At 37.3% G+C, this 26,078-nt stretch overlaps 2 protein-coding genes across 2 annotated transcripts; both read left to right on the forward strand.

Moving 5' to 3' along the window:
* The first annotated feature begins 5,555 nt into the window (after window positions 1–5,555).
* Window positions 5,556–9,313, forward strand: LOC111798309 (uncharacterized). The gene is made up of 4 exons (XM_023681370.2): window positions 5,556–5,752; window positions 5,846–5,934; window positions 7,061–8,792; window positions 9,075–9,313. The coding sequence occupies exons 1-4, from the start codon at window positions 5,666–5,668 to the stop codon at window positions 9,153–9,155; spliced, it is 1,989 nt and encodes a 662-aa protein (XP_023537138.1). The 5' UTR covers window positions 5,556–5,665; the 3' UTR covers window positions 9,156–9,313.
* A 10,215-nt stretch (window positions 9,314–19,528) lies between these two features.
* LOC111798310 (uncharacterized) lies at window positions 19,529–25,723 on the forward strand. The gene is made up of 18 exons (XM_023681371.2): window positions 19,529–19,877; window positions 20,841–20,960; window positions 21,053–21,178; window positions 21,270–21,332; window positions 21,457–21,564; window positions 22,027–22,104; window positions 22,239–22,331; window positions 22,458–22,544; window positions 22,763–22,864; window positions 22,962–23,081; window positions 23,165–23,227; window positions 23,658–23,794; window positions 24,400–24,481; window positions 24,582–24,640; window positions 24,736–24,781; window positions 24,881–24,972; window positions 25,053–25,122; window positions 25,204–25,723. Exons 1-18 carry the CDS (start codon window positions 19,644–19,646, stop codon window positions 25,273–25,275), a joined length of 1,752 nt encoding a protein of 583 aa, XP_023537139.1. The 5' UTR covers window positions 19,529–19,643; the 3' UTR covers window positions 25,276–25,723.
* Window positions 25,724–26,078: the final 355 nt, after the last annotated feature.

Here is a 26,078-nt window from a genome sequence, read left to right on the forward strand (position 1 = left end):
ATTTTTATTGTAGGTGAAATTATTGACGGGATCCTAAACCTGCCAAGAGTAAATGTCCCGAGAAGCAACAAAAGGTCGACCAGCATCAGCGCGTGAGCTATAGTTGAGACCCTTAAACCTAACCCTTAGGGGTTGGTCATGGTTCAACATGGGTGACCCCTATTGGTCAATCAAGTGCTCTCGTGGTCAATTAGACCTCACTAGAGTCGATTAAGGGTAATGTGACTAATCTCACGGGAGTCAGTAGATGGTTGAGAAGAATAAGTGAGTCTCAGTCATAATCCGTTAAGATCCTAAGAAACAATTTGACGGAGTAATGGTCTAATTTTAAAAAGGTTTCTTGTAAATCATATTCCACGAGAATCACAATAATATTGCAACACTCGAAGTTTCTAAACTACACGACACATTTAAAATACTTGTATATTGTTCTATACAATCATTTGTGAACGTATATCTGACTTATCGAGTTTTTATAATATACATCTTCAGTCGATCTAACCGTCCGATTGTAACGATTAAGAGATCAAACGATCTACTTTTAGAATAAAAATTAGTAAAAAATAAAAAAGAAAATTTATTTTTTAATATATACTTTATTAAATAATATAGCTTGATTCCATTTGACCCTTTTGAATTAATTATCTTATTTGTATTATTAACATTGGAAACCTCAATTAATTAATGAATTTAAATCCAACATGTTTTTTTTTTAATAATATACAAATAAAGGAATAAATTAATATATATTCATTTTTTATTATTCCAATTTTATCCTTATCGATAGTGTATATAACAGTCTTCATATTTTATATATCAGTCCACTTATATTCCAAATTAATATTTGAACACGTGCTCCGACACTTATTATAATTTAAATCTTTATTCATTTGTTTCGAAATATTATTTTGCTACAACAGTGACATTGTAACGACCCACATCCACGGCTTTTCTTTTCGACTTCTGCTAGGGAAAGATTTCCAACCCGTGATTTGTTCACCTCCACAACCAATGTGGGATATCACAATCCACCCCCCCCCCGGGCCCAGCGTCCTCGCTGTCACCCATTCCTTTCTCCAATAGATGTGGGACCACCACCAAATCCACCCCCTTTGGGGCCAGCGTCCTTACTGACACACCGCCTCGTGTCTACCCCCTTCGGGGAAGAGTGAGAAGGCTGACACATCGTCTGGTGACTGGCTCTGATATCATTTGTAACTACCCAGATCCATCGCTAGAAGATATTGTCCTCTTTGGGCTTTCCCTTTCGGTTTCCTCTCAAGGCTTTAAAACGCGTCTGTTATAAAGGGTGATTTGTTCTCCTCCCCAACCAATGTGGGATATCACATAATCATTTTAGATGTCGATGATAACGTACAATGTTACCTTCGATTGTTAAACGTCAAATGGGGAAAGACCCTGAAAACTAAGGATATCTACACGGTTAGTGAATCGCTCATATGAGGCTAAAAACATATCTAAACTGAACTAAACATGTTTAACGCGTCTCGAGAGTCGAGACGTTTCCAAGTCCAATTCCCACTTGTTTTTTAAATATATTTTTAGTATAGCTTTCATCGGGAGCGTTTTTTCTGAAATATTCTTTATCTCGTTTCAATTTTAAGTATCTAATTAAATTTGTTCTTGAAAACACTACTTAGAAATTTGTATTTATAATGAATATTAAACACTAGGAGTGTTCGTAGGTCGGATTGAGGTATTTTTTAGACACAACTCGACTAAACTCATTCTTAAATTTTTTGAGTTGGGTTGAATTCGTTTGAATGGTTCAAGTTATTAATTCAACATCGAACATCTATTATTTTATTTTTAAATATTTAATTAACATTTGCCATTTAATTTCAATATATATTTTTAAAATTTACCTTTAAAATGGTTTAAAAATTATTTTTAAGAGCGACTGAATAATAATAATAATAATAATAAAATTATTAAATTATTTAGGTAGCCTATTAATTAAGTAAACAAATTTAAAATTTATTTATAAGACAATAGAAAATTAAATATATTATATTCAAATATTATTGTTATCATAATTAAGCAAGTTGTGTTTAAATTAATTTATTAATTATTATTGTAACCAAATTAATGAACAACTCCCAATAAATTGTCTTATTATTTATTTTTACTTTATTTATTAATATGGTTTTCACTGTCTTATTAGCACTGGAAATTTGAGCCAACTATTTTTTATATTTCTATATATTAAAAAAAATTAAATTACAAATTTAGTATGATTTCTCGATTTTAAATATTTAATTGTACTTTTAATATTTTAATTTGACCATGCTTTTGACGTATCATCAGACCTACGAATCTTTACGAGATCAAACAGTAGGTCAAATAACAAAAATTTAGATTCAAATGACTCTTCAAGACAGAATTCAAAAGCCGAACAAAGTAACATACTTTACTAAAACAAATAAAAATGTTATTACATGCGAAAGTTTGATTATAATGCATCGTTTCGTGGACTCTACAACTGTGCCGTCACCCGTCCAATAACCCCTTGCCTTTGTCGGGAAAATATTGAGTATTTAAAATTACAATAAGTTACTCCAGTGTCGGGATCCATAGATGTATACACATACAATAATTGGCATTGGGCTCTACTTTCATTCTCAAATATAAGTAGCTTGGTAGTACTTCTCTATGTTGGATGATGGAAGTCCCACATCGACTAATTTAAGGAATGATCATGGGTTTATAAGTGAGGAATACTAACTTCATTGGAGAGTGAGGCCTTTTGGGGAAGCCCAAAGCAAAGCCATGAGAGCTTATACTCAGAGTGGACAATATCATACCATTGTGGAGAGTCGTGTTCGTCTAACATGGTATTAGAGTCATGCCCTAAAACTTAGTCGTGCCAATAGATTGGTAAATCCTCAAATATCGAACAAAGAACTCCTAAAGAAAAGAAGCCAAGCCCCTCCTCGAAGGCAGTAAAAAATGACTAAGACTCGATTAAGGGGAATATCATACCATTGTGGAGAGTCGTGTTCGTCTAACATGGTATTAGAGTCATGCCCTAAAACTTAGTCGTGTCAATAGATTGGTAAATCCTCAAATATCGAACAAAGAACTCCTAAAGAAAAGGAGTCAAGCCCCTCCTCGAAGGCAGTAAAAAATGACTAAGACTCGATTAAGGGGAGGCGCACTTGTTGGATGATGGAAGTCCCACATCGACTAATTTAGGGAATGATGACTAAGACTCGATTAAGGGGAGGCGCACTTGTTGGATGCCCCTCCTCGAAGGCAGAAAAAAATGACTAAGACTCGATTAAGGTGATGACTAAGACTCGATTAAGGGGAGGCGCACTTGTTGGATGATGGAAATCCCACATCTATGGAGGAATATAACTCCAAAACCATGAGAGCTTATACTCAAAGTGGACAATATCATACCATTGTACCATTGTGGAGAGTCGTGTTCGTCTAACACTCTACATATAGCCTTAATGCACGTAGACATAGACCACTTATAATCAATCAATATTTAATTTTTTTTAACAAAAAGTTTTCTTTTTATTTTTTATTTCATAACAAATTTTTGGTCTTTTAATTTTAATTATGACATATCGTAAACAATCTCATAGCATTATATTTTATTTTCCATCAAAAGTATTTCTTATTTTATTTATTATTATTATTATTATTTTGTAAATTTTGGATATAATTTAATAAAGAGAGAAAAAAAAAAAAAAAAAAAGCATGTGAGAGGAAAAGTGGATGTAAAAGTTTGAAAGCAACTTGAATGTATTTTTGTAATAATGATCCATTACTCAATTTGGATTTTCTTGAGTTATTATTTTTCAATAATAATTTATTCCCAAATTTGGCTGTTTCTTCGGATATTATTATTTTTTATTAATTTTTTTACTAAATTAATAAAATAAACTTCGTACTTATATTAAAAAAATATTTTTACTAATATTATTAAACTAAAAAAATTTAAAAAAAAATACTATTAAACTTTCTTTAAAATATATTTAAAATATATCTTTACTACACAAATCATTAATATTTTATTTAAAAAATACTTTTAAAATATTATTAAATTTTAATTTTTTTTTTAAAAGCTTCAACTACACTTTTAAATTTCTTTTAAAAAATTAAAAAAAATATATTTTTAGGATTAGTATCCAGTTTAGTAACATTAAAATTTTTAGAGATGATTTATGAGGCGTCGATAGATGGTTTTTGCCCAGATACTGATGGTAATAATTTTTTAAACATTTTTTTTTATAAAGGCAAAGGATGTTAATATAAAATTTAAAATTTCATGAGTATTTTTTAAATATAATATTAAAGGTAAGTGTATGTTTGAATTTTTTTTAAACATTTTTTATGATGGAAATTTTTATAGGCTAGGAATAAGCCTAGTTTCTCTGGGCCCAAAAGCCCAACTAGTTTCTCTGGGCCCAAAAGCCCAACTAGTTTCTCTGGGCCCAAAAGCCCAAATATGGTTCAAGAAAGGAACAAAATCTCAGGCCCATCACAAAGTCAATTCCAGTTTTGTTAATAATATACATTTATGGGGTTTAGGGTTTAGGGTTTGTTTAAAAAATAATAATAATAATAATAAATGTTAATGTTAGATAAAACTTTAAAAAATATCTTTGAATTTTTCATTTATCTTTTAAAAATATTTCAAATTTTAAAAAATTTTAAAATACCTTTGCGGGTATTACTATGTTAAAAAAATATCCATCAAATTTTTTAATTTTCTTTTTAAATTTAAGGATATTATTGAAACTTTTGAAAGTATTTTTATTAATTTAGTGCTTATTATATAAAAATTGTTTAATATATATAGCTGAGTGAACTGCGTGACGTCCCAATATATTTTGAATGGATGGATGTTCGTGACGTCCCAATTTTATGAATGACACGTGGGCCCGTTCTCGATGACATGACTAAGTGAACTACGATGGCCGACGACATCTCGTGACTTTAGATGGTGTAAAGACAGGTGGGTCATGTCGATTGGGAACCAAGATGACAAGATGAAATGTGACGTTGTATTGAGAGATCTTACCCATGAATAGAGGTAAGGTCGAGCCAAATAACTTAACCTAGTATAGAAGCAAGTCAGTTGTGTGGTAGACGATTGAACATACACGCGGAGGCGGCGTGTGTGGCCAAACAAGTTTGCATTCCACACAAGTGATTTTCGGTTGACAAAGAAAAACCACGTCTAAGGTCCGATGAAAAATATATATGGAGCTTGGGTTTTACTTAAAGCTTATCGTGAGCGTGTCATGATTACGACGTAAACACCTAAAAACTTTGGAATTAAAAAAAAAAAATAAATAAATAAATAAATAATTATGATAGCTTTATATGGCAAAAAAAGAAAAATATTTTATTAATTGGTTTCAGCTTCCACGTAGGCAGCGCTCCTTTGGAAAGTACTTGGTCAGTGAATGAAGCCAAAAAAGCCTCCCCGAAAAGCACTTTTCCAACACTCCCAACGGTCATATTTCTCCACAGAGATTCACCAAAATCATCAATGGCCGTTTGTTTCCTGTTCTTTTAAACCCAAACCTCACTCCCATTTAATCGAAGCCCTCTCTCTCTCTTTCTTCTTCCTCTTCCACTTTTTTCTCTTTGATTCTCCACTTTCCGCCGCCCTCCATCAATCATGGGCTGCTTTCTAGCTTGTTTTGGCGATTGCAAGCGCCGAAAACAACCCAGAAAGTCCTCCGTTGAGATTCCCTCTTCAAATCATGTAAATCCTTTTGATCTCATCGTGTTTTCTGATTTTTTGTTCTTGCTCTTGAATGATCGGTGGATTTTGTCTTCGGTTGTTTTGTTTTTGTAGGTTTTTAAAGCTTCTGGTGGTGTTTTTGCGTTGGAGAAAACGAAGGAAGTGGTTGAAGTGCCGCCGATTGACCTAATTAAGGATTCTCTGTAAGTCCTTTGGAGTTTTTTTAGGGTTTATTGAATTTTGATTGTTCTCTGTTTAGTTTCGTTATCGAATCTCTATTTGTTCTTCGAGTTTAGTTTCACCGAGGATTTTCAGTTTGATCATCTGTGATAATTTGAGTGTTTTACTTGTTCTTCAAGTTTAGTTTCTGGATTTTCAGATTCATCATGCGCGAGAACTTGAGTGTTCATCTTGTTCTTTGAGTTTCGTTTGGAATCAAGAAAATTTTAGAAATGGTTTAAAGTTCATCTTGTTTGAATGTGATCAAACTGAATTAGTAACGTTAAATTAGTAATTTAGCTCAAAAATCAATGAAATCGGGCATAATCCAATCTTTTTGGCTAGGATTTTTTTTGTTTTTTAAACGTAAGGACATGATTTAAATCATTCTCTTTAACATGCAAACAACTAAAGAGTTTGAAATCACTCAAAATCCTGAGCTTACACAGGATTAAGAACTGAGTATTCTTCTTGTTCTTTGAGTTGCGCTTGGAATCAAGAAAATTTTAGAAATGATTTAAAATTCATCTTGTTTGAATGTGATCAAACTGAATTAGTAACGTTAAATTAGTAATTTAGCTCAAAATTCAATGAAATCGGGCATAATCCAATCTTTTTGGCTAGGATTTTTTTGTTTTTCAAAACGTAAGAACATGATTTAAATCATTCTCTTTAACATGCAAACAACTAAAGAGTTTGAAATCACTCAAAATCCTGAGCTTACACAGGATTAAGAACTGAGTGTTCTTCTTGTTCTTTGAGTTTCGGTTGTAATCAAGAAAATTTTAGAAATGATTTAAAGTTCTTGTTTGAATGTGATCAAACTGAATTAGTAACGTTAAATTAGTAATTTAGCTCAAAATTCAACGAAATCGGGCATAATCCAATCTTTTTGGCTAGGAATTTCTTTTTTTAACGTAAGAACATGATTTAGATCATTCTCTTTAACATGCAAACATCTAAAAGAGCTTGAAATCACTCAAAATCCTGAGAAACCACACAGGATGAAGAACTGAGTGTTCTTCTTGTTCTTCGAGCTCAGTTTTTGGGGTGTGGTTCTAGCTGTTTACTGGAAGTTTCTGGTTAATTTTACTGTTCTTTACTGCACAGAGAGAAATTTGAAGAACAGATAGAGTTGTGTCATACAACTGAAAAAGCTTCTGAACCAATTGTTGAGGATAATAAAGTGGTTCCCTGTAAGGAAAATGAAAGCAAATTGGATGAGATTAAAGAAGAGGAGAAGAGTGGAAAAGAAGAAGATGAATCTTTGGGAAGCTCTAATTTATCACAAGCGTTTACTTTACCTTTGAATCATAGGTATGAAAATTGCTCAAACAGTGATGAAGATCATGAATATGCAGAAGAAATGGATCATTTAGATGAAGAAGAAAGAAAAGATGATATCAATGCTGATGATGGGCGTGGAGAAAGTAAGTTATTGATGGAGCAGGAATCTTCAGAGTCTCTCTTTTCTTTGTCATTTGATTCAAGGAAACAGGTTTGTGGAGTTGAAGATGCAGAAAATGAGGTTAATAGTCTTGATCTAAGCCATCAACTGGAAAACACTTCATTGGAGAAGAAACCGGGATGTTGGAACAAGAATGTTGTCGGTTCTGTTCTTAAGCCTATTGAGAATGTAACTTGTTTGAGCTATCAACCCGAAAACGCTTCATCGGAGAAGAAAACGGGATGTTGGAACGAGAATGTTGTTGGTTCTGTTCTTAATCCAATTGAGAATGATACTCGTTGTTTGAGCCATCAACCTGAAAACGCTTCATTGGACAAGAAAACGGGACGTCTGAACGAGAATGTTGTCGGTTCTGTTCTTAGCCCAATTGAGAATGTTACTCATTGTTTGAGCCATCAACCCGACAACGCTTCATTGGAGAAGAAAAAGGGATGTTGGAACGAGAATGTTGTCGGTTCTGTTCTTAGACCAATTGAGAATGTTACTCATTGTTTGAGCCATCAACTCGAAAATGCTTCATCGGATAAGAAAACGGGACATTGGAATGAGAATGTTGTCGGTTCTGTTCTTAACCCAATTGAGAATGTTACTCATTGTTTGAGCCATCAACCCGACAACACTTCATCAAACAAGAAAATGGGATGTCGGAACGAGAATGTTGTCGAGAATGCTACTCGTTGTTTGAGTCAACAACCCGTAAACGCTTCATCGGACAAGAAAACAGATGTTGGTTCTGTTCTTAACCAAATTGAGAATGTTATTACACATTGTATGAGTGCTGCAAAAGTGGAAACACTGCCATCAGTTAATCCTTCAGAAAAGGAGAATATCAGTTTAGATAAAGGCTGTGATGTGCTGCCCATCAGTCCAGAGCCTACTTTTCGGTCAATGCGAAAGTCGAAAGAAAATCGTAGCAATTTAAAGCACGTCGAGGATGAGATTGCAGTCGACACCAGCCTTTCGAACTGGTTGGTTGAATCTGAAACCACACCAAAATCCAATAGTACTAGCTCCTCCATTGGAAACTCACCTATGTGGACAAGAAATTCAGCTAAAAGTAATGAAGATAGGCCAATTTTAGGAGCATTGACATTAGAAGAAATTAGACAGTTCTCTGCATTCTCAACTCCGAGGCGATCGAGGAGTCGGAGTCCCGAGGAAGCGCCCATCATAGGCACTGTTGGAACTTACTGGAGTCCTACAAAACAGGATGCCGAGCTTAGACAGTTCTCGGCATTCTCAACTCCGAGGCGATTGAGGAGTCGGAGTCCCGAGGAGACGCCTATCATAGGCACGGTTGGGAGTTACTGGAGTCATACAGGACAAGATGCAGATTCCAATCCTTCGTGCAAGGGACCGAGGAAAAGCAGAGAGGTATATCTTTTATATCTTCAAGTTGTGATATTAACTCATTCGTCTCGTTAATCTGAACATAACTCAACTGAAACATAAACTCGATTTGTGATGTCACAAATCTCATATTGGTTGGGAAAGAGAACAAAACACCCTTTACAAGGGTGTGAAAACCTTCTCCTAGCATACGCGTTTTAAAGCTTCGAGGGGAAGCCCGAAAGGGAAAGCCCAAAGAGGACAACGTTTGCTAGCGGTGGTTATGAGTCGTTACATGATTAAAAGTTCATTTGTTCGTGGTTTCAGGACGAGAGAGTCAATTGGAATTCTACTCCATTTTTGGAACGATTGGACATGGCTTTGGCATCAAATTCTGCTGAAGTTTAGTACGTTTTCTGATTAGAACATTGTGTATGTATGGCTTTGATTTAATTGTCTTATCTCATATTAATTTTGTAGAGAAAGTGAGAGGCAGTTTTTGGATGCAAAAATAAATTAGAAAAGTAAGTAAATAATTATTAGTTTTTTAATAATTTTTTTTTCTCCTCCTATTTGCTTTGTTTCATGAACCATGGCATCATTTTTTTTTTCTTTCTTTCAAATAATTTAGCCTTTTATTAGAAAGATTTTGGAATTTTAATTCGAAATAAAGCTCGATAAATCCACGGATGGGTATATTCTGTAGATTAGTTGAGTGGAGAATTATGTTTTAGATTCAATTCAATTGTTTTGGTCGTAAATTTATGGTTAGATTGGTTGAGTTGATTTGTGTTGTTCGGGTTATTTATTCAAAATTTTGTGTCGAATAAAAGTAAAATGTTAGTTCATATAACATTTATTTATTTATTTATTTTCCATCTAAATATGTTTCATAAATTGGGTTGAGTCGGGAAATATCTTTTAGATTCAACCCAATTGTTCTGATAGTAAATTTTTTTGTTGGATTTATTATTTTAACAAGGGTTCGGGTCATTTAACTTTTTGGGTTGAGTTGATTCGTGTTGTTCAAGTTATTTATTCAAAATTTTGTTTTGAATGTAAAGGTTAGTAAAATAAAGAAAATTAATTTATGGACAACCAACTTTCAACCTCCACCAACCCCACGTTGACGAATTGATGTCCGACAATTCCCATTTCAGCACCGGCATCGTGCTTCCATTCCCCACCGGTAGCTTCATCGGCTCCTTTGAAATATCATATTTGGGAGAATATATTATTTATGGAATATATATTAACATTCTTCTCTTTTTTATAATTTGATAGGTAGTATATTTTATTTTATTCTTAATATTTAATTAGTTTCTATTTTCTTTTAGGTATTAATCGTTAGCGTATCCGGTTTAAACTTATGAATATCAATAAGAACATACCTTCCATCATTTCCAATTCTCTTTTTCATTCTTAACACAAGTGGTTGGAATATTAGACGACAATATCCATTTACAAGTCCTTATCGAGAAATTCTCGAACGTACTTTCAAAAAGCTCACTTCACCTGAATTCCTCGACAGACATTAAGAACATCTCAATTGTTCGATTCAATTACTATTCGAATCCTAACGATCTTGCACGATGCGCTAGAGGGTTACGAAAAGTGGGGGATTTGCTTAAAACCCGAACAATGGAAAAGATCACGACGCAAGATTTGGAGGGTACTAAAGGGTTTCAATTTTTAGGGCCTCCATTGCCGGAAAACTTGTCGGATAATAGCTCCGTTGAAGAGTATTGGAAGGAAACAGTGACCACTTATTGGCATTACCACGGCGGATGTTTGGTCGGAACTTCCGTTGACGACGTAGACCAAGCCCAGAGTTATTTAGTTATACATGACCAAGCCCATAATGTAGCCCAAGCCCAGTATCTTATTTAGTTATACATGACCAAGCCCATGACGTAGCACAGGCCCATTACGTAGCCCAAGCCCAATATCTTATTTAGTTATACATGACCAAGCCCATGACGTAGCCCAAGCCCATTACGTGGCCCAAGCCCAGTATCTTATTTAGTTATACATGACCAAGCCCATTACGTAGCCCAAGCCCAGTATCTTATTTAGTCAAAAATAAAAGTTAGAATCCTAAATCCCACATCGGAATGGAATGGAATGGGAGGAGGACTCAAAAAAGTCTATAAATAAGACCACATGCCCCCTCATATTCAGAACGAACAACCACTGAGGGTAGAGATCGTTCATGGCGAAACCTTCAGCAAGCCGAAAACCACAATCCCTCGATAAACAACAACCCATCATCAACTCTTCCATTGTCGACAATCTTACTAGGATACCGTAATCTGGTAAATTCTTCAACCTTTTCCTCAATTTCAAACTCAGAAATTTTACCGATTGATATACAACCAATTAAGAATAATACAACCAATCATCAACTTTGTCGTCAATCTTGTCTGTGATACCATAATCTGGTAATTTCTTGATCCATGGGGAGTGTTGGATTTCGATAATCGGTGAGGGAAATCCTTTCTTTTCGGTGAGAGGAAATTGTCGACAGCAGGTTGTTGGAAGAAAAATAAAATACGTAAAATAACAGAGAGAACTGAAAGTTTGACTGCTCTTCAAAATCAGGTTGTTCAAATCTACTGAACTGAACAGATTTCCCTTCAAGATCAGGTTGTTCAAATCTACTGAACTGAACAGATTTCCCTTCAAGATCAGGTTGTTCAAATCTACTGAACTGAACAGATTTCCCTTCAAGATCAGGTTGTTCAAATCTACTGAACTGAACAGATTTCCCTTCAAGATCAGGTTGTTCAAATCAACTGAACAGATTTCCCTTCAAGATCAGGTTGTTCAAATCTACTGAACAGATTTCCCTTCAAGATCAGGTTGTTCAAATCTACTGAACAGATTTCCCTTCAAGATCAGGTTGTTCAAATCTACTGAACAGATTTCCCTTCAAGATCAGGTTGTTCAAATCTACTGAACAGATTTCCCTTCAAGATCAGGTTGTTCAAATCTACTGAACAGATTTCCCTTCAAGATCAGGTTGTTCAAATCTACTGAACAGATTTCCCTTCAAGATCAGGTTGTTCAAATCTACTGAACAGATTTCCCTTCAAGATCAGGTTGTTCAAATCTACTGAACAGATTTCCCTTCAAGATCAGGTTGTTCAAATCTACTGAACAGATTTCCCTTCAAGATCAGGTTGTTCAAATCTACTGAACAAATTTCCCTTCAAGATCAGGTTGTTCAAATCTACTGAACAGATTTCCCTTCAAGATCAGGTTGTTCAAATCTACTGAACAGATTTCCCTTCAAGATCAGGTTGTTCAAATCTACTGAACAGATTTCCCTTCAAGATCAGGTTGTTCAAATCTACTGAACAGATTTCCCTTCAAGATCAGGTTGTTCAAATCTACTGAACAGATTTCCCTTCAAGATCAGGTTGTTCAAATCTACTGAACAGATTTCCCTTCAAGATCAGGTTGTTCAAATCTACTGAACAGATTTCCCTTCAAGATCAGGTTGTTCAAATCTACTGAACAGATTTCCCTTCAAGATCAGGTTGTTCAAATCTACTGAACAGATTTCCTATTTAAATATAACCTATCCTAGGTGGAGAGTGGCCAACTGAATCTGTGCCACTTCGAAAATTGCCGTCTAAGAATTCGCTAATCCATTCGACGTGTTTGTCAAATGGTCAAACCGAGAATTAAATGTAAACGTGTGAATCTAAATAAGGAAAAACAAAGGTTTTATCTAACAATCTCCTCCTAAAACCTTTGTTATATCTGCCTTATTTCGTTTCGTTTGAACTCCGTTTTGAGCCCTATGGCTCGGTGTCCTTGGCGGCATTTCCTCCAGACTCCACGTCTTGTTCGGCCGCATCTTCTTCGAGTTGGCGCGCCGCCAGTCCAGGTGGTTCACCTCTCCCTAATAGGTCTTCCATCTTCCGGTACTTGGCCGAGAGGTTGACCGGTTGCTCGGTGTCCCTGGTGGCATGTACTCCAGACTCCACGTCTTGTTCGGCCGCCTCTTCTTCGAGTTGGCGCGCCGCCAGTCCAGGTGATTCACCCTTTCCTAATAGGTTTTCCATCTTCCGGTACCTGGCCGAGAAGTTGACTGATTGCTCTATCTCTAGCTTTAGGATGTAAAGGCAGTTTGCCGTGCACTGAACTTGCGTGAGCAACTGTCGTCGATCATCGCGGATCCTAAGTAGCCCGCGTTTGATGGAAATGTGGCAGCCGGCCTTATCGAGTTGACCCAGGCTCACAATATTAGCCTTGAGTCTCGGGATGAAGTAGACGTCGGTCAGCTTGTGATGATTGCCTCCCTTGCCGACGAATAGGATGGTGTCGTGCCCTTCGATCTCGATGACGGAGCCGTCGCCGAATTTCACCGTCCCGCGAATCCCCGAGTCAAGCTCGGAGAACGCAGACTTGGCCCCGGTCATATGGTTTGTTGCCCCCGTGTCGAGGACCCATCGCCGGTGCTCTTGCTGCTCGCCTCTTTCATCGATTTGAGCGAGCACTCGCTCCTCCTTCAGTCGAATTGGCTCCCCAGCCGGTGCATTTGTTATGCACAGTTGGAGCTCTTCCTCGGGTTCGACGCTCGCCAGAGCAGTTATGCCGTCGTCGATTACCTCTGTGGATTGGGGGAGCTCTTCCTCGGGTTTGAGGTCAGGTAGGACTGATGCAATCACCATGAAAAGGGCCGGCTCATCCTCCTCGGATTGAGCCACATGGGCCTTTTCGGCCGTCTCCTTGTTCCTGAGCTTGCTCCATCCAGCAATTCTTGCTCAGGTGACCTCTCTTCCCACAGTACGAGCACTGGACTAGCCCGTCATCAGTCGACTCCTTCTTCTTTTGATCCGCCTCTTTCCCGTGCATGCGCCGGCGAGATTTCCACGGCTTCTTACCGCCTTTGCGGCTGGAGGGCCCATTGCTCTCGCCGGTGTCGTCACGGAGCTTTAGGCGTGCAAGCCATTCCTCCTCAGTGAGGAGTAGACGACCCTCCTTGTCGACAGCTGAAATGGTATTTTTCTTCCGCTGCTCGACGTTACGCAGTCTTCCGGTCACCTCTTCCACCGTTAGGTCATTCACGTCAAGCAATGTCTCGATTGAAATTGCAACTTGCTCGAGGTGATCAGGGACGACCCTCCTTGTCGACAGCTGAAATGGTATTTTTCTTCCGCTGCTCGACGTTACGCAGTCTTCCGGTCACCTCTTCCGGTCACCTCTTCCACCGTTAGGTCATTCACGTCAAGCAATGTCTCGATGAAATTGCAACTTGCTCGAGGTGATCAGGGACGATACGCAGTCTTCCGGTCACCTCTTCCACCGTTAGGTCATTCACGTCAAGCAATGTCTCGATTGAAATTGCAACTTGCTCGAGGTGATCGGGGACGACCTGCAGCATCTTCTTCACGATTTCTGTCTCGCTGATGCTGCCACCGAGTGTGGTGATGCTGTTGGCGAGCCCCGTGATTCGCATTGAAAAATCATCGACGGATTCGCCGTCCTTAAAGCGGAGAGCTCCTTCCGCAGCTGCTCAATGTTGGATTCCCGCACTCGCTGTGTACACCAACCCGACGAGATTTAATTCCTTCCCACAGCCCGACGAGATTTAATTCCTTCCCAGGCCGATTGCGCGGTGCGCTTGGTGGAGAGAGATGCCAGCACATCTCTGGGGGCACAGATCGTAATATGGCGGCGAACGCCAGTCGATCCTCCCGATACTCAATCGTTTCTCCTTCCTCTGGCTCGACAGCGTGCCAGCTCGGGATGGAGGACCCCACGATGTACTTATTTTCACACTTTACATTTTCTTCTACTCGAACCTGAGACCTGTGTGTTGTTAGGTCGACACTCTAACCACTTGAGCTTTTCAACTTGATTGTTGATAGGATGGCTCCTCCGCAATGATATACACCGATGGCTTCAACTTGGCTCTGATACCACTTGTTGGATTTCGATAATCGGTGAGGGAAATTCTTTCTTTTCGGTGAGAGGAAATTGTCGGCAGGTTGTTGGAAGAAAAATAAAATGCGTAAAATAACAGAGAGAAGGACTGAAAGTTTGACTGCTCTTCAAAATCAGGTTGTTCAAATCTACTGAACAGATTTCCTATTTAAATATAACCTATCCTAAAAATGTGTGGAGAGTGGCGAACTGAATCTGTGCCACTTCCTACAAAATTGCCCATCGATTCGCTAATACATTCGACGTGTTTGTCAAATGGTCAAACCGAGAATTAAATGTAAACGTGTGAATCTAAATAAGAAAAAACAAAGGTTTTATCTAACAGGGAGATCGCTCAGGGACTGGGGAATTGAGTCAGTTACCAAGCATGTCACCATGGTGAAGCTCGCTAAGAGCGCAGTTAGTAAATTTGAAAACCCTCAAATCTCTATTTTTACTAATTACGGTATGTTTGAGTTTGATTTCCTCAACACAGAGGAGCCATGGGGGAGGTAGGTACCTGAAAATAATAGAAGGCGAGGGAATAAGCGGGTGTGACTTCCATCTGATCTACCTATGCAACACTTGACAAAAAGGTTTCTCTGGCACATCAACCGCCCTTGGTCCTCTTCAGCTTGAAGCACGCAGTGGTTTCCAAACAAGCAGAGCAATGTCGAGCTCCACCATGGCCGCCTCTTGTCCGGAGAGCAGTAACGGGGGAGTGCCCAAAGTACATAACCATAGCGTGCATGAGGTTCTTAAGGTTTACCTCCATGGCATTACACCTACGATGCTCCATCCCCTCGCCGCATTACATAGCATAACCGGGTTCACATTAGGCAAGCATAACATAGCATAACCAGGTCCACATTGAGCAAGCATATCCTAGCATACTAGATCTTATTCATGGCACGTGGGGTTCTCATTACAATCATGACATGTCAATCAACTCATCATACATACAAGGCGACAAACCGCGTCATAACATCATATTCATAAACATAGCATACATAGCAATTCACTGCAAGAATCACATACATAAACAAAGCATGCATAGCATTTCACGGCAAGAAGCATCTAACCTAGCATACAGCAACAACATATGGTGCATGCAAGGGCCACAGGGCACGCACCAACATACATACATAACTAACGCCAACAGTAAGGTTACTTACCTCCTTGGCCTTGACCGAAGTCGCCCACAACGCTAACTCTAGCGCCTAACTACCTCCTATAAGACAGACAACATGATACACTTAGAGCGCCTTCACAACTATCCCTCGTGTCTAGCTACCAAGTACGTCCCTATCGCAAGCTATTTGTCAAACATGGAGTTATACTGACCTCAAATGGTTGAAACGAGGGCGGAAATGGCTTCAGAAGGGTCGAAAACCTAGGAATCGGTATACTATTCGGATGTCGAGCCGCCAAGCCGCACTTAGCCGAGTCGGAGGTTCGCGAAGCCGCCGGTGAGCAGAAACCGATGGCTGCGACGAACAACGCCGGCGCAGGGTTTCTGGTGCGCCTCCGGTTTGGGCCACAAAGGGGACGAGGCTCCAGGGTGGTGTCCGAAAGCGGGCTGCACGCTGGCTGAGACGTCTCGCCGAATGCCGGGGGTCGACCCACGCCTGCGCTGCGTCTTCCTCGTCCAAAAGTCCCGACGGTCCAACTCGCAGGGCTTGGCTATTGTCGCCGGTGGATGCGTCGTCGCTCGTCCGTTCTCCGGTGGCGCGTCGGCTTCCTCCTGCTTCAAACCACACTAGCACTCCCTTCTCCCTAAAGGAGGCGGCCACTTCTAGGGTTTACGGGAGCCTGAGTGGATCCCGCCGAAATCTTTTTTTTTTTTTTTCTCTCTCCTCTCTCCTCAGAAGGTGTACCGTTACAACATGTCACCACCAGTCACTTGAGCGAAGCTCGTTAGTAAGTTTGTACTTTTGGAAAACCCTTATTCTCATTTTTACCGTATAAATTTCGTTTAATTTTAACTTTGATTTCAACATAGAGGTGTCATGGGGAGCTAGGTACTTGAATTTCTAGTCCATCGGGGCTATATGTTCTATGAAGTGAGGTCCATAATATAGGCTAATGGATATTGATGATGGGAAACAATTACATTGATATGATAGTTCGATATGTTAGTTCTCTAGTTATATTCTTCCTCTCGGTAATAGTTGCATTGATATGATAGTTTTCTAGTTATATTCTTTTCGTGGTATAATAGTTGCATTGATATAATAGTTTCCTAGTTACATTGTTGTCCTAGTAGAATAATTGCATTGATATAGTAGTCCCTAGTTATATTGCTTTCGGTATATCAGGAAACTTAGTTATATTGTTTCCTCGATATAATAGTTGCATTGACATGATAGTTCCAGTTTCCTTTCTAAGGAACCATCAGGGAGTGAAATAGAACATGAAACTGTAAGCTTCCAAGCAGTGGGAGGAGATCAGGACTCTGACCGCGTGCCTATTGAAGAATGAGCCGGCGACTCATAGGCAGTGGCTTGGTTAAGGGAACCCACCGGAGCCGTAGCGAAAGCGAGTCTTTATGGGGCAATTGTCACTGCTTATGGACCCGAACCTCTGATAGGGAACTCTTCATTATAAAATTGTTTCCCTCGTATAATAGTTGCATTGATAGCAACTTGGTTCTCTAATTATATTGTTTTCTTTGGTATAACAGTTGCATTGTTATGGTAGGTGTCGTTGTTATATTATTTCACTGGTGTAGCAATTTCCTAATTATATTTTTTTCTTTGGTATAATAGTTGCATTGATATAATAGTTTTATAGTTAGTTTCCCTGATATAGCAGTTGTCTTGATAGGAAATTTAGTTGCATTGATGTGATAATTCCATATTAGTTTCCGTGGTATAAACAATGCTCGAAGCACAGAGTTAGGCTATTTTGTTTTCATCATAAGAAAAGCTTTTAGACTTTCTCGGATCTCATTAACACATATTTAATCGTGAACTTCATTGAAAATAAACAAATGAGTGTGGAGATGAGAAGAAAAGTGTTGAGGTCGTATCGATTGGTTGAGAGGTCTGAAAGAGAACGTTGTTCTAGGAGGAATGATACCCGTTGGTATCGGATTCAGAGAATTAGCACACCGTTCGAGGCAACTTAACAATATTCCTTTAGAAACCTCCAAAAAAAAAAAAAAAATTCGAGGCAACTTTCGAAAATTATAAGTATTTTTAGCAAGAAATTTATGTATTTTTATTATATTAAAAATACAATTTTAGCCAGAAATTTATGTATCAATGTTATAGAATAGATCTGAATTTCAACGTGGTGTTGTTTTAATTATCTGGTCGTAGATTATGTAATTATATGCTTATGGACGGTCTTGTGCCAATTCATTATCGTTATTGGTACATAACAAAAACCTAAGCTACATATGAACGGTCTTGTGCCAATGTTTAGTAGAACAAGTTAATAAGTTCAAAACCTAAACGGTACTTGAGGGTTCATGTTTTTTTTTAGTTATTGGATTTCTTAAATACCTCTAAAATTCTTTATTTTTCGGGATAGAATCGATTTTGCAGTATATAAAATTAATTTGTCCTCCGGTTAAAATATTTAACAAATAAATTATAAAATCAATATATAGAGAAATTATTAGTGCTCAATTTTTATTAAAAATTAGGGCAAATTTTCGTAATAATTAATATATGCATTGAAAAAAATAATTGTATTAAATAAAAATAAAATAATAAATATAAACATTATTTATATATTAATTTAAAATTATCACTCATATTATTATATTTACGACTATATGTATATAAAAAAAAAGTATATTAAACTAAAAAAAATACGAAAAATCATAAATAATATATTCCAAAATTGATATTAAAGATATTTACTCATCGGTCTATCTCGGGCCATCGACACCACAAATCATCCCATTATTATTAAGTCCGTCGCTAAGAGAGGTAGATAAGGTTCTTGTTCCTTAAAGAAGTAGTGAAACGTATACATCAAAAGTTAAGTATGAAAGTCGAACTAGAATTCAAATTAGTAATTGAATCTATTATTGAGATTGGGCAGATAGATACAGGTATATTAGTATACTAATCGATAGGTTCGAATGGGAAATAGATCTGAATGATTGAGGGAAGAAACATAAACTATATCTCAAACTGTCTCCCACCGACTAATTGGAAATAGACTGATTATTGACGATATTCGTATGTACTTAGTCTGCACTGGTTTGTACACAAAAGCATGAGTTATACTGAGTATTTACACTTAAAATATTGGTTTTCGAGAGGGAACATTGTAACAACCTAAGCTCACCACTAGCAAATATTGTTCGTCTTCGTTTTTCCTTTTAGGGCTTCACTCAAGGTTTTAAAACGCGACTGACTACTAGGGAGAGGTTTCCTCACCCTCTTATAAGGAATGATTCGTTCTCCTCTCCAACCAGTGTGGGATCTCACAATCCACCCCCTTAGGGGCCTCGAGCCTATGGCGACACATTGTATGATGTTTGACTTTGACACCATTTGTAACAACCTAAGTCCACCGCTCGCAGATATTGCCCATTTTGGCCGATTACGTATAGCTTTTAGCCTCACAATTTTTTATTGACGGTAATTTTTTTTTAAAATTTTTTTAAAAAATGAAAGGTGTTAATACCATTTTTTTTTAATTTTAAAATTAGAGTATTTTAAATTTTTTTAAAGCTAATTTGTTAAATTTTAGGAATATTTTAAAATAAATTACTATTTTTTTAAAAAAGTTGTATTATTAAATGTGGAAAATATAAATTTAATCTTTATTTTTCTAAAATTTAGCATTTTAAAAATAGGATATTTAAGTAAGTATTTGACATAATTTCGGGAATCCCTTTCTTCTTCTTCTCTTCTTCTCTTCTTCGTCTGTTCTTCGTTCTCATAGTCGTGTCCGCGGTTTGGTTTCTGATTGATTTGTGGGAAGCTTGAATCCAACATGACGGCGGAGGTGATTTCTCAGCCGAATGGAGTTGTCGCGAATGGTGGTAACTTGGACCTTAATTCTAACCCTAAATCTGGCGCCGCCAAGAAATCGCGGGAAAGTGAACGACGTCGTCGTCGGCGAAAGCAGAAGAAGAACCAGAAGGCTTCTAAGGTGAAGGAGGCTGCTTCTGGAGAGGATAGTGATGCTTCTGGCGATAACACAAAGGAGAATGATGATCTACTCCAGGTTTTTGGTTTTTGGTTTTTTATTTTTTATTTTTTTTTACGTTGAGGACATGTTTGTCGGTTTGTGGTTTTAGGGATACATTTTCTCAATGCTTCGGTGTTGTTGGGTAACAGTAGTTTTTCGTACGAAGATTGAACTAGATAGGTAGAATGTGTGTGTTGTCATGTGGGAAGGAGCTTGATGTCTAAGAAATCTATCATTTTCAACCATTATAAGGGGATTTAAGCTGAAATTAAGATGATACCCTCTGTGAGTTAGTAAGCAAGTAACACCAAGAAATCTATCATTTTCAACCATTATAAGGGGATTTAAGTTGAAATTAAGACGATACCCTCTGTGAGTTAGTAAGCAAGTAGCACCAAGAAATCTATCATTTTCAACCATTAGAAGGGGATTTAAGTTGAAATTAAGACGATACCCTCTGTGAGTTAGTATAGTAAGCAAGTAGCACCAAGAAATCTATCATTTTCAACCATTAGAAGGGGATTTAAGTTGATATTTCTGCCTGGAATTTGTTTAAGAACAATTAAATTAACTTAATTTTGATTGTTGGATAGCAAAAACATACATGGGTCTATTCCCTCTTCTTCTTCTTTGCTTCATTTTTTTTTGTAAGAAACTAAATTTTCATTTGAGGAAAAAATGAAAAAAATACAAGGGTATAAAGAAAACGAAGCCCACAAACGAACTCGATCAAAAGAAAAGGGTTCCAATAAAGTAAAATGAGGCCAAACGAATAGTTACAAAAGACCTTAGAAACCGATGCCTAAAGGGAAACATAGAACCTGATAAAGGTCCGAGCATCACTATGGAATCTTTTGATTCCTCTGAAGATTTTATTATTCTTCTCCCCTCACAAATCCCATAACAGAGCACAAATCCTTGCTTCATTTCATTTAGTTAAATGATTTTTTTAATGTTAACTAACCATTCATAACGCATTGTTTGCTTTTGAAATTATAGGTTGTTGAGAAAGTAGAAATTGAATATGTACCTGAGAAGGCTGAATTAGATGATAGCTTGGACGAAGAATTTAGAAGAGTTTTTGAGAAATTCAATTTCAGTGATGTAGTTGGTGTTGAGGTAAGTATAAGCTTGCCAGAATAATTTTAGTTATCAATTCAATTTCTTCTGTGTCCAATCCTCTGAACCCTCTGGTTGATATTTCTACATAGGAGAATGAAAACAAAGATGAGTCTGCCCAAAATGCAGCATCTAAGAAGTCGGACTCAGATTCTGATGATGAAGAACTTGATAACCAGCAAAAGGAAAAAGGAGGCTTATCAAACAAGAAAAAGAAGGTAATAGGCTATTATCTTATACATATAAATAACGCATTGGTTACTACTTGCCACAATGATCTGAAAGTATATTGTTTTTGTCATTTTTCAGTTGCAACGGCGTATGAAGATTGCAGAACTGAAGCAGATTTGTTTGAGACCCGATGTTGTTGAGGTAGAAATGGACGCGTTGCACTTTTCTTTTACCTTAAAAAATCATTATAAAAACCTGACACCAGAGTGTCTGGCTACATTTTCTAGTTATGGCATTCTTATGTGCTAATTTATTTACTGTTCAGATATGGGATGCAACTGCAGCTGATCCCAAGTTACTTGTTTATCTAAAATCTTATCGCAACACAGTTCCTGTGCCAAGGCATTGGTGTCAGAAAAGGAAATTTTTACAGGTCTGTAATTCCGCTAATATTAAATTTACAGAATATACGTCTATGCACAATTGATGGGTATGCTAAACACGAGGGAAATGAGAGAGTTGAGTGAGGGAAGATCGTGTTGATAAGGTTTCTCTTATGTATACATATCTGGTTCTTGCAGGGGTGTGGCTGTGACACTGTTGGAGCCGGAACTTGTAGGTGTTTGCTAAGAGCACCCTTGTATTATTTTTGTTTTAGTATATTTGGTGGTATGGGTTGGGATATGAACATTTTTATGTTGCATTGATGGGCGGGTTTACTTGTGTATTGCATGATTCTTTTTTCTTATATATATCTACATCAATTCAATAATCAGTCTGCTTTGAAGTTTTAGATACCTTTCTGTTATTAGTGACCCTGCATTCTATAATTCTAGTGATGAAATAATATCTTAGTTTAGATTGTATCTTATTGGTAGTTGGATTTATTTTGTAGGGGAAGCGTGGTATTGAAAAACAGCCATTCCAACTTCCAGATTTTATTGCAGCAACAGGAATTGAGAAGATTAGACAGGTTGCTTTCACTACAATTTCTAGTTCTTGTTATGCTGGAAAAATCTTGTAGTCAGTCTCAATATATTTCTATACTCATGTTAGACCCAATGTGATGCCTGACACTGCCAATTCTCTATTATATTTGTTATGCAGGCTTACATAGAAAAAGAGGATAGTAAGAAGTTGAAGCAAAAGCAAAGAGAACGAATGCAGCCAAAGATGGGAAAAATGGATATTGATTATCAGGTTTTTACTGCCTTCTGATTTTGATTTGATGTATATTTCAATACTCGAGTTCTGCTGCTAGGTGTCTGTGTTGTTGTGTCCAGAACGTGAACATTCTAAGTTATTGAATTGGCTCTTGTGCATTAGGTTCTTCATGATGCTTTTTTCAAGTACCAAACGAAGCCAAAGCTGACAACACTTGGAGATCTGTACTATGAAGGGAAAGAATTCGAGGTATTGGGTTGTTACTATTATTTATCAACGATGCTCTTTGGTCTCTAGGACCAGTGCATCTGGGTGTTTTTCATGCATTAAGATATTGTTTGGGCCAATGTGCATTTTAAGTTTATAAAGAAGAAGCTGGTACAGAAGTAGCTATTTGTTCAGATACTGAGTAGTTAATCCTAATGGAGATTTCTTCCTTCCTCACTTATTTTTTCCTCGGTGTACAGGTTAAGTTAAGGGAGATGAAACCCGGCATGCTATCACAAGAACTGAAAGAAGCACTTGGTATGCCAGAGGGCGCTCCTCCCCCATGGCTCATTAACATGCAGGTTGGACAGTTCAATTTATCGTCAAACTCAAATCTGATCTCATGTTTTCTTAAAGCTGTTTATTCGCGATCTTATAAATTATATTTTCCTTTCATAGAGATACGGTCCTCCACCATCCTACCCAGATCTAAAAATTCCAGGACTCAATGCTCCCATTCCACCTGGAGCTAGCTTTGGTTACCATCCTGGTGGCTGGGGAAAGCCTCCCGTCGATGAAGTAAGTATTTGACTGTCATATTCTATCTTCAGGTTAAGGTCTGTCTTCTAAATCTTACCATTGTTCTCCGTTTTTATGAATAGTATGGCCGTCCACTGTATGGAGATGTGTTTGGTGTTCAGCAGCAGGAGCAAGCTAACTACGAGGTATCTTATTTATTTGTCTAACAACAGATTGTTTATTGATTTAGTGAAGGATAGATACATGAAAAGAAAAAACTAAAATTCCCAACCTTTTAAGTTCTTATAAGACTTCCTCAAACTATAGGAAAGGGGTAGAATTACATAAGTAGGTGGTGAACACCAGTCTGAAGACAGAATTTATTGAATCCAATATTTTCTCTTAGTCTCTCTACGTTTGAAATGCTTCTTTGCTGATTTCTTCTTTTTTGTCTCGAATGTGATTTTTTTTTTTTTTTTTTTTTTTTTTTTTTATGGCAACACCTTCTGTGCCGCACTCATATTTTAAGACATTCTGTTATACTAAGTTCTTAAAAATAGATTAGTGTGATTCTCTCAACTTCCACTTTTGAGATTTTTGTATGTCTGTTACTTGATTGTTTGATGCCTTGTATAGGAGGAACCTGTTGATAAGACCAAGCATTGGGGTGATTTGGAGGAAGAGGAAGAGGAAGAGGTGGAGGAGGAGGATGAAGAGGAAATTGAAGAAGAGGAAATGCAAGATGGCATTGAATCTGTGGATAGTCTATCGAGGTATGCCATCATTGCCATTTTATCTCAAGCTCAGTTTTAAAATCTCTTTCTTGGTGTAATCATCTTGAATGTAATTATATGAGAAAATGAAATATTCTTGTTGGAATTCTGCAAAGGGATAAAAAGTAAAATATTCTTGAATGTTCAAATTTCCAAGGATGGGCACGATAAAGAAAAGTTAAAGATATTACATGTTATTTCCACAAGATCAAACATATGTGAGATCTTGGATTAAGACACTTCAATTAATATGAATGCTTTTGATATTTTTGAATGCTTTTGATATTTTTGAATGCTTTGGTCAATTTCATATACTGACTAGAATAGATTGAAGTTAAACAATTAAAACAGTATAACAAATAGATTGAATGCGTATTTAGCCTTGTCTTAAATGCGGCTGTGGTGAGACATGCCTTTGTGGTTGTGCGTCCCAGACCTTTTGGATATCCAAACCTGATCTTTGGAGTTTGTCTATGCTTTCCAGTTATTCTCCATTCTCCGGATTGATTCAGTAACGAGTTCCAATATTTTGCTTATACCGTATACTGGACGTATGCGATTAAGCCTTTAAGCAGTTCAATAATTGACTTCTCTGTTTCATGCAGCACTCCTACTGGTGTGGAGACACCAGATGTTATTGACCTTCGGAAACAACAGAGGAAGGAGCCGGACAGGCCTCTTTACCAAGTAAGTAAATAATCTGTGAATGCGACACTTCATCAGAACTTGCCTTCTCTCTATTATTCATTTCAAACTCAAATGTGATTTACTGTTCGGTTTCTTGAAGGTTCTCGAAGAAAAAGAAGAGAAGGTTGCTCCTGGGACATTGCTTGGAACTACACATACGTATGCAACTTATTCGCTTCATCTTTTTATGATAGCCATCAACTTTTCTTTCTTCTTGTACTCAAATTGACACTTTGATGTGCATGTCTGTTCAGTTATGTTATTAGTGGCGGTACTCAAGATAAGACGGGAGCCAAAAGGGTAAGAAACTTTTTAATGGTTCGTGGTATAATATGAACTCGGTGATTATTTGTCGACAATTAGTAATAATCTTCCTTTTCATGGCTATTTATCTTCCAGGTTGATTTGCTTAGAGGTCAAAAATCTGATAAAGTGGACGTTACTTTACGACCCGAAGAATTGGAAGCTATGGAAAATGTTCTACCTGCGAAGTATGTGATATCCACTTAGATGTGTAACTAACTAATTCGTGTCATAATGGAGCTCCTAATTATCTTTTTTCTCCTCTCAGATACGAGGAAGCTAGGGAAGAGGAGAAGTTGCGGAGTCAAAGGGAGGACTTCAGCGACATGGTTGCGGAGGTGTGATTCTTTTGTTAAACGAATCGACCGATTCGTTCTTGATACTCAACATATTAACAATTAGAACATTTTTTCTTGCAGAATGAGAAGAAAAGAAAACGTAAGATGCAGGAGAAGGATGGAAAATCTAAGAAGAAAGATTTCAAGTTCTAGGCCATTTTTTGTTTCGGTAATCGAACCACTCTATCGACTACTACTACCGCCATACCGAGCTGGCTTTTGCTTTCGTTGGAGATGTCGATCTTGGTAGTATCAAGTAATGTGATATCCTATAAAACTTCCAACACTGGCTCTTCCTAAAACCACCCAGATCCCTCTTTGCAGGGGTACTCTACATAGATAGTCGCATATACAGACTCTTCAATGGAAGTAGTTTGTCATATTAGTAGGTTCTGTATTCTTCGTTCTTTTTCGATTCCCGAGGTTCGAAAGGGCTGCTGTGCTATGACTAAAATGAATAGTAGCTACTATAGATTTATCTACAAATGAGTTTTATGTTGTTTTGTCACGGCGGCTCTGTTGTACTTAAAACACCAATTAAACTTTGACTTGTTTAAGTGGAAGTTAATTGTTCCAAATTGATTCAATTTTCAGCTGATTAGTCTTGTGCCCCATCACGAAGCAAAGATTCGGATTACCTAGGATTCGGATTAACCTGTTGATCGAATATCTCAAGACAAAAATACTTGTTTAAGATTTGAATCACTCAACAAACAAGATTGATCGTGTCTAAGCTTAAATGATTCTTTTTTATCAAATATTTCAAGGCAAGAACACTTATTAGGCATGAAATAAGGTCTATTATCAACCTTTCTATGTGAAAGCAGGCGAAGAAGCCTTCTCCCATAGGCTCAGAAAGAGTGCAACTAATCAAAGAGACTGGATTTGTGTGTAACCAACTCCAGTTTCGAGAATCCATAACCAACTCCAGTTCCTAGAATCCATAGATGAATGTT

Source organism: Cucurbita pepo, chromosome 7 (assembly GCF_057944985.1).
Source record: "Cucurbita pepo subsp. pepo isolate OVF chromosome 7, ASM5794498v1, whole genome shotgun sequence".
Taxonomy (NCBI): Eukaryota; Viridiplantae; Streptophyta; class Magnoliopsida; order Cucurbitales; family Cucurbitaceae; genus Cucurbita; species Cucurbita pepo.

Bases quoted from the DNA above. Each gene is read 5' to 3' on its own strand.
- LOC111798309 (XM_023681370.2), top strand. From the start codon at position 5,666: ATGGGCTGCTTTCTAGCTTGTTTTGGCGATTGCAAGCGCCGAAAACAA. The intron at 5,935-7,060 runs GTAAGTCCTTTG...TTTACTGCACAG, and splicing joins GACCTAATTAAGGATTCTCT to AGAGAAATTTGAAGAACAGA. The intron at 8,793-9,074 runs GTATATCTTTTA...TCGTGGTTTCAG, and splicing joins GACCGAGGAAAAGCAGAGAG to GACGAGAGAGTCAATTGGAA.
- LOC111798310 (XM_023681371.2), top strand. From the start codon at position 19,644: ATGACGGCGGAGGTGATTTCTCAGCCGAATGGAGTTGTCGCGAATGGT. The intron at 20,961-21,052 runs GTAAGTATAAGC...ATTTCTACATAG, and splicing joins GTGATGTAGTTGGTGTTGAG to GAGAATGAAAACAAAGATGA. The intron at 22,332-22,457 runs GTTTTTACTGCC...CTTGTGCATTAG, and splicing joins AAATGGATATTGATTATCAG to GTTCTTCATGATGCTTTTTT.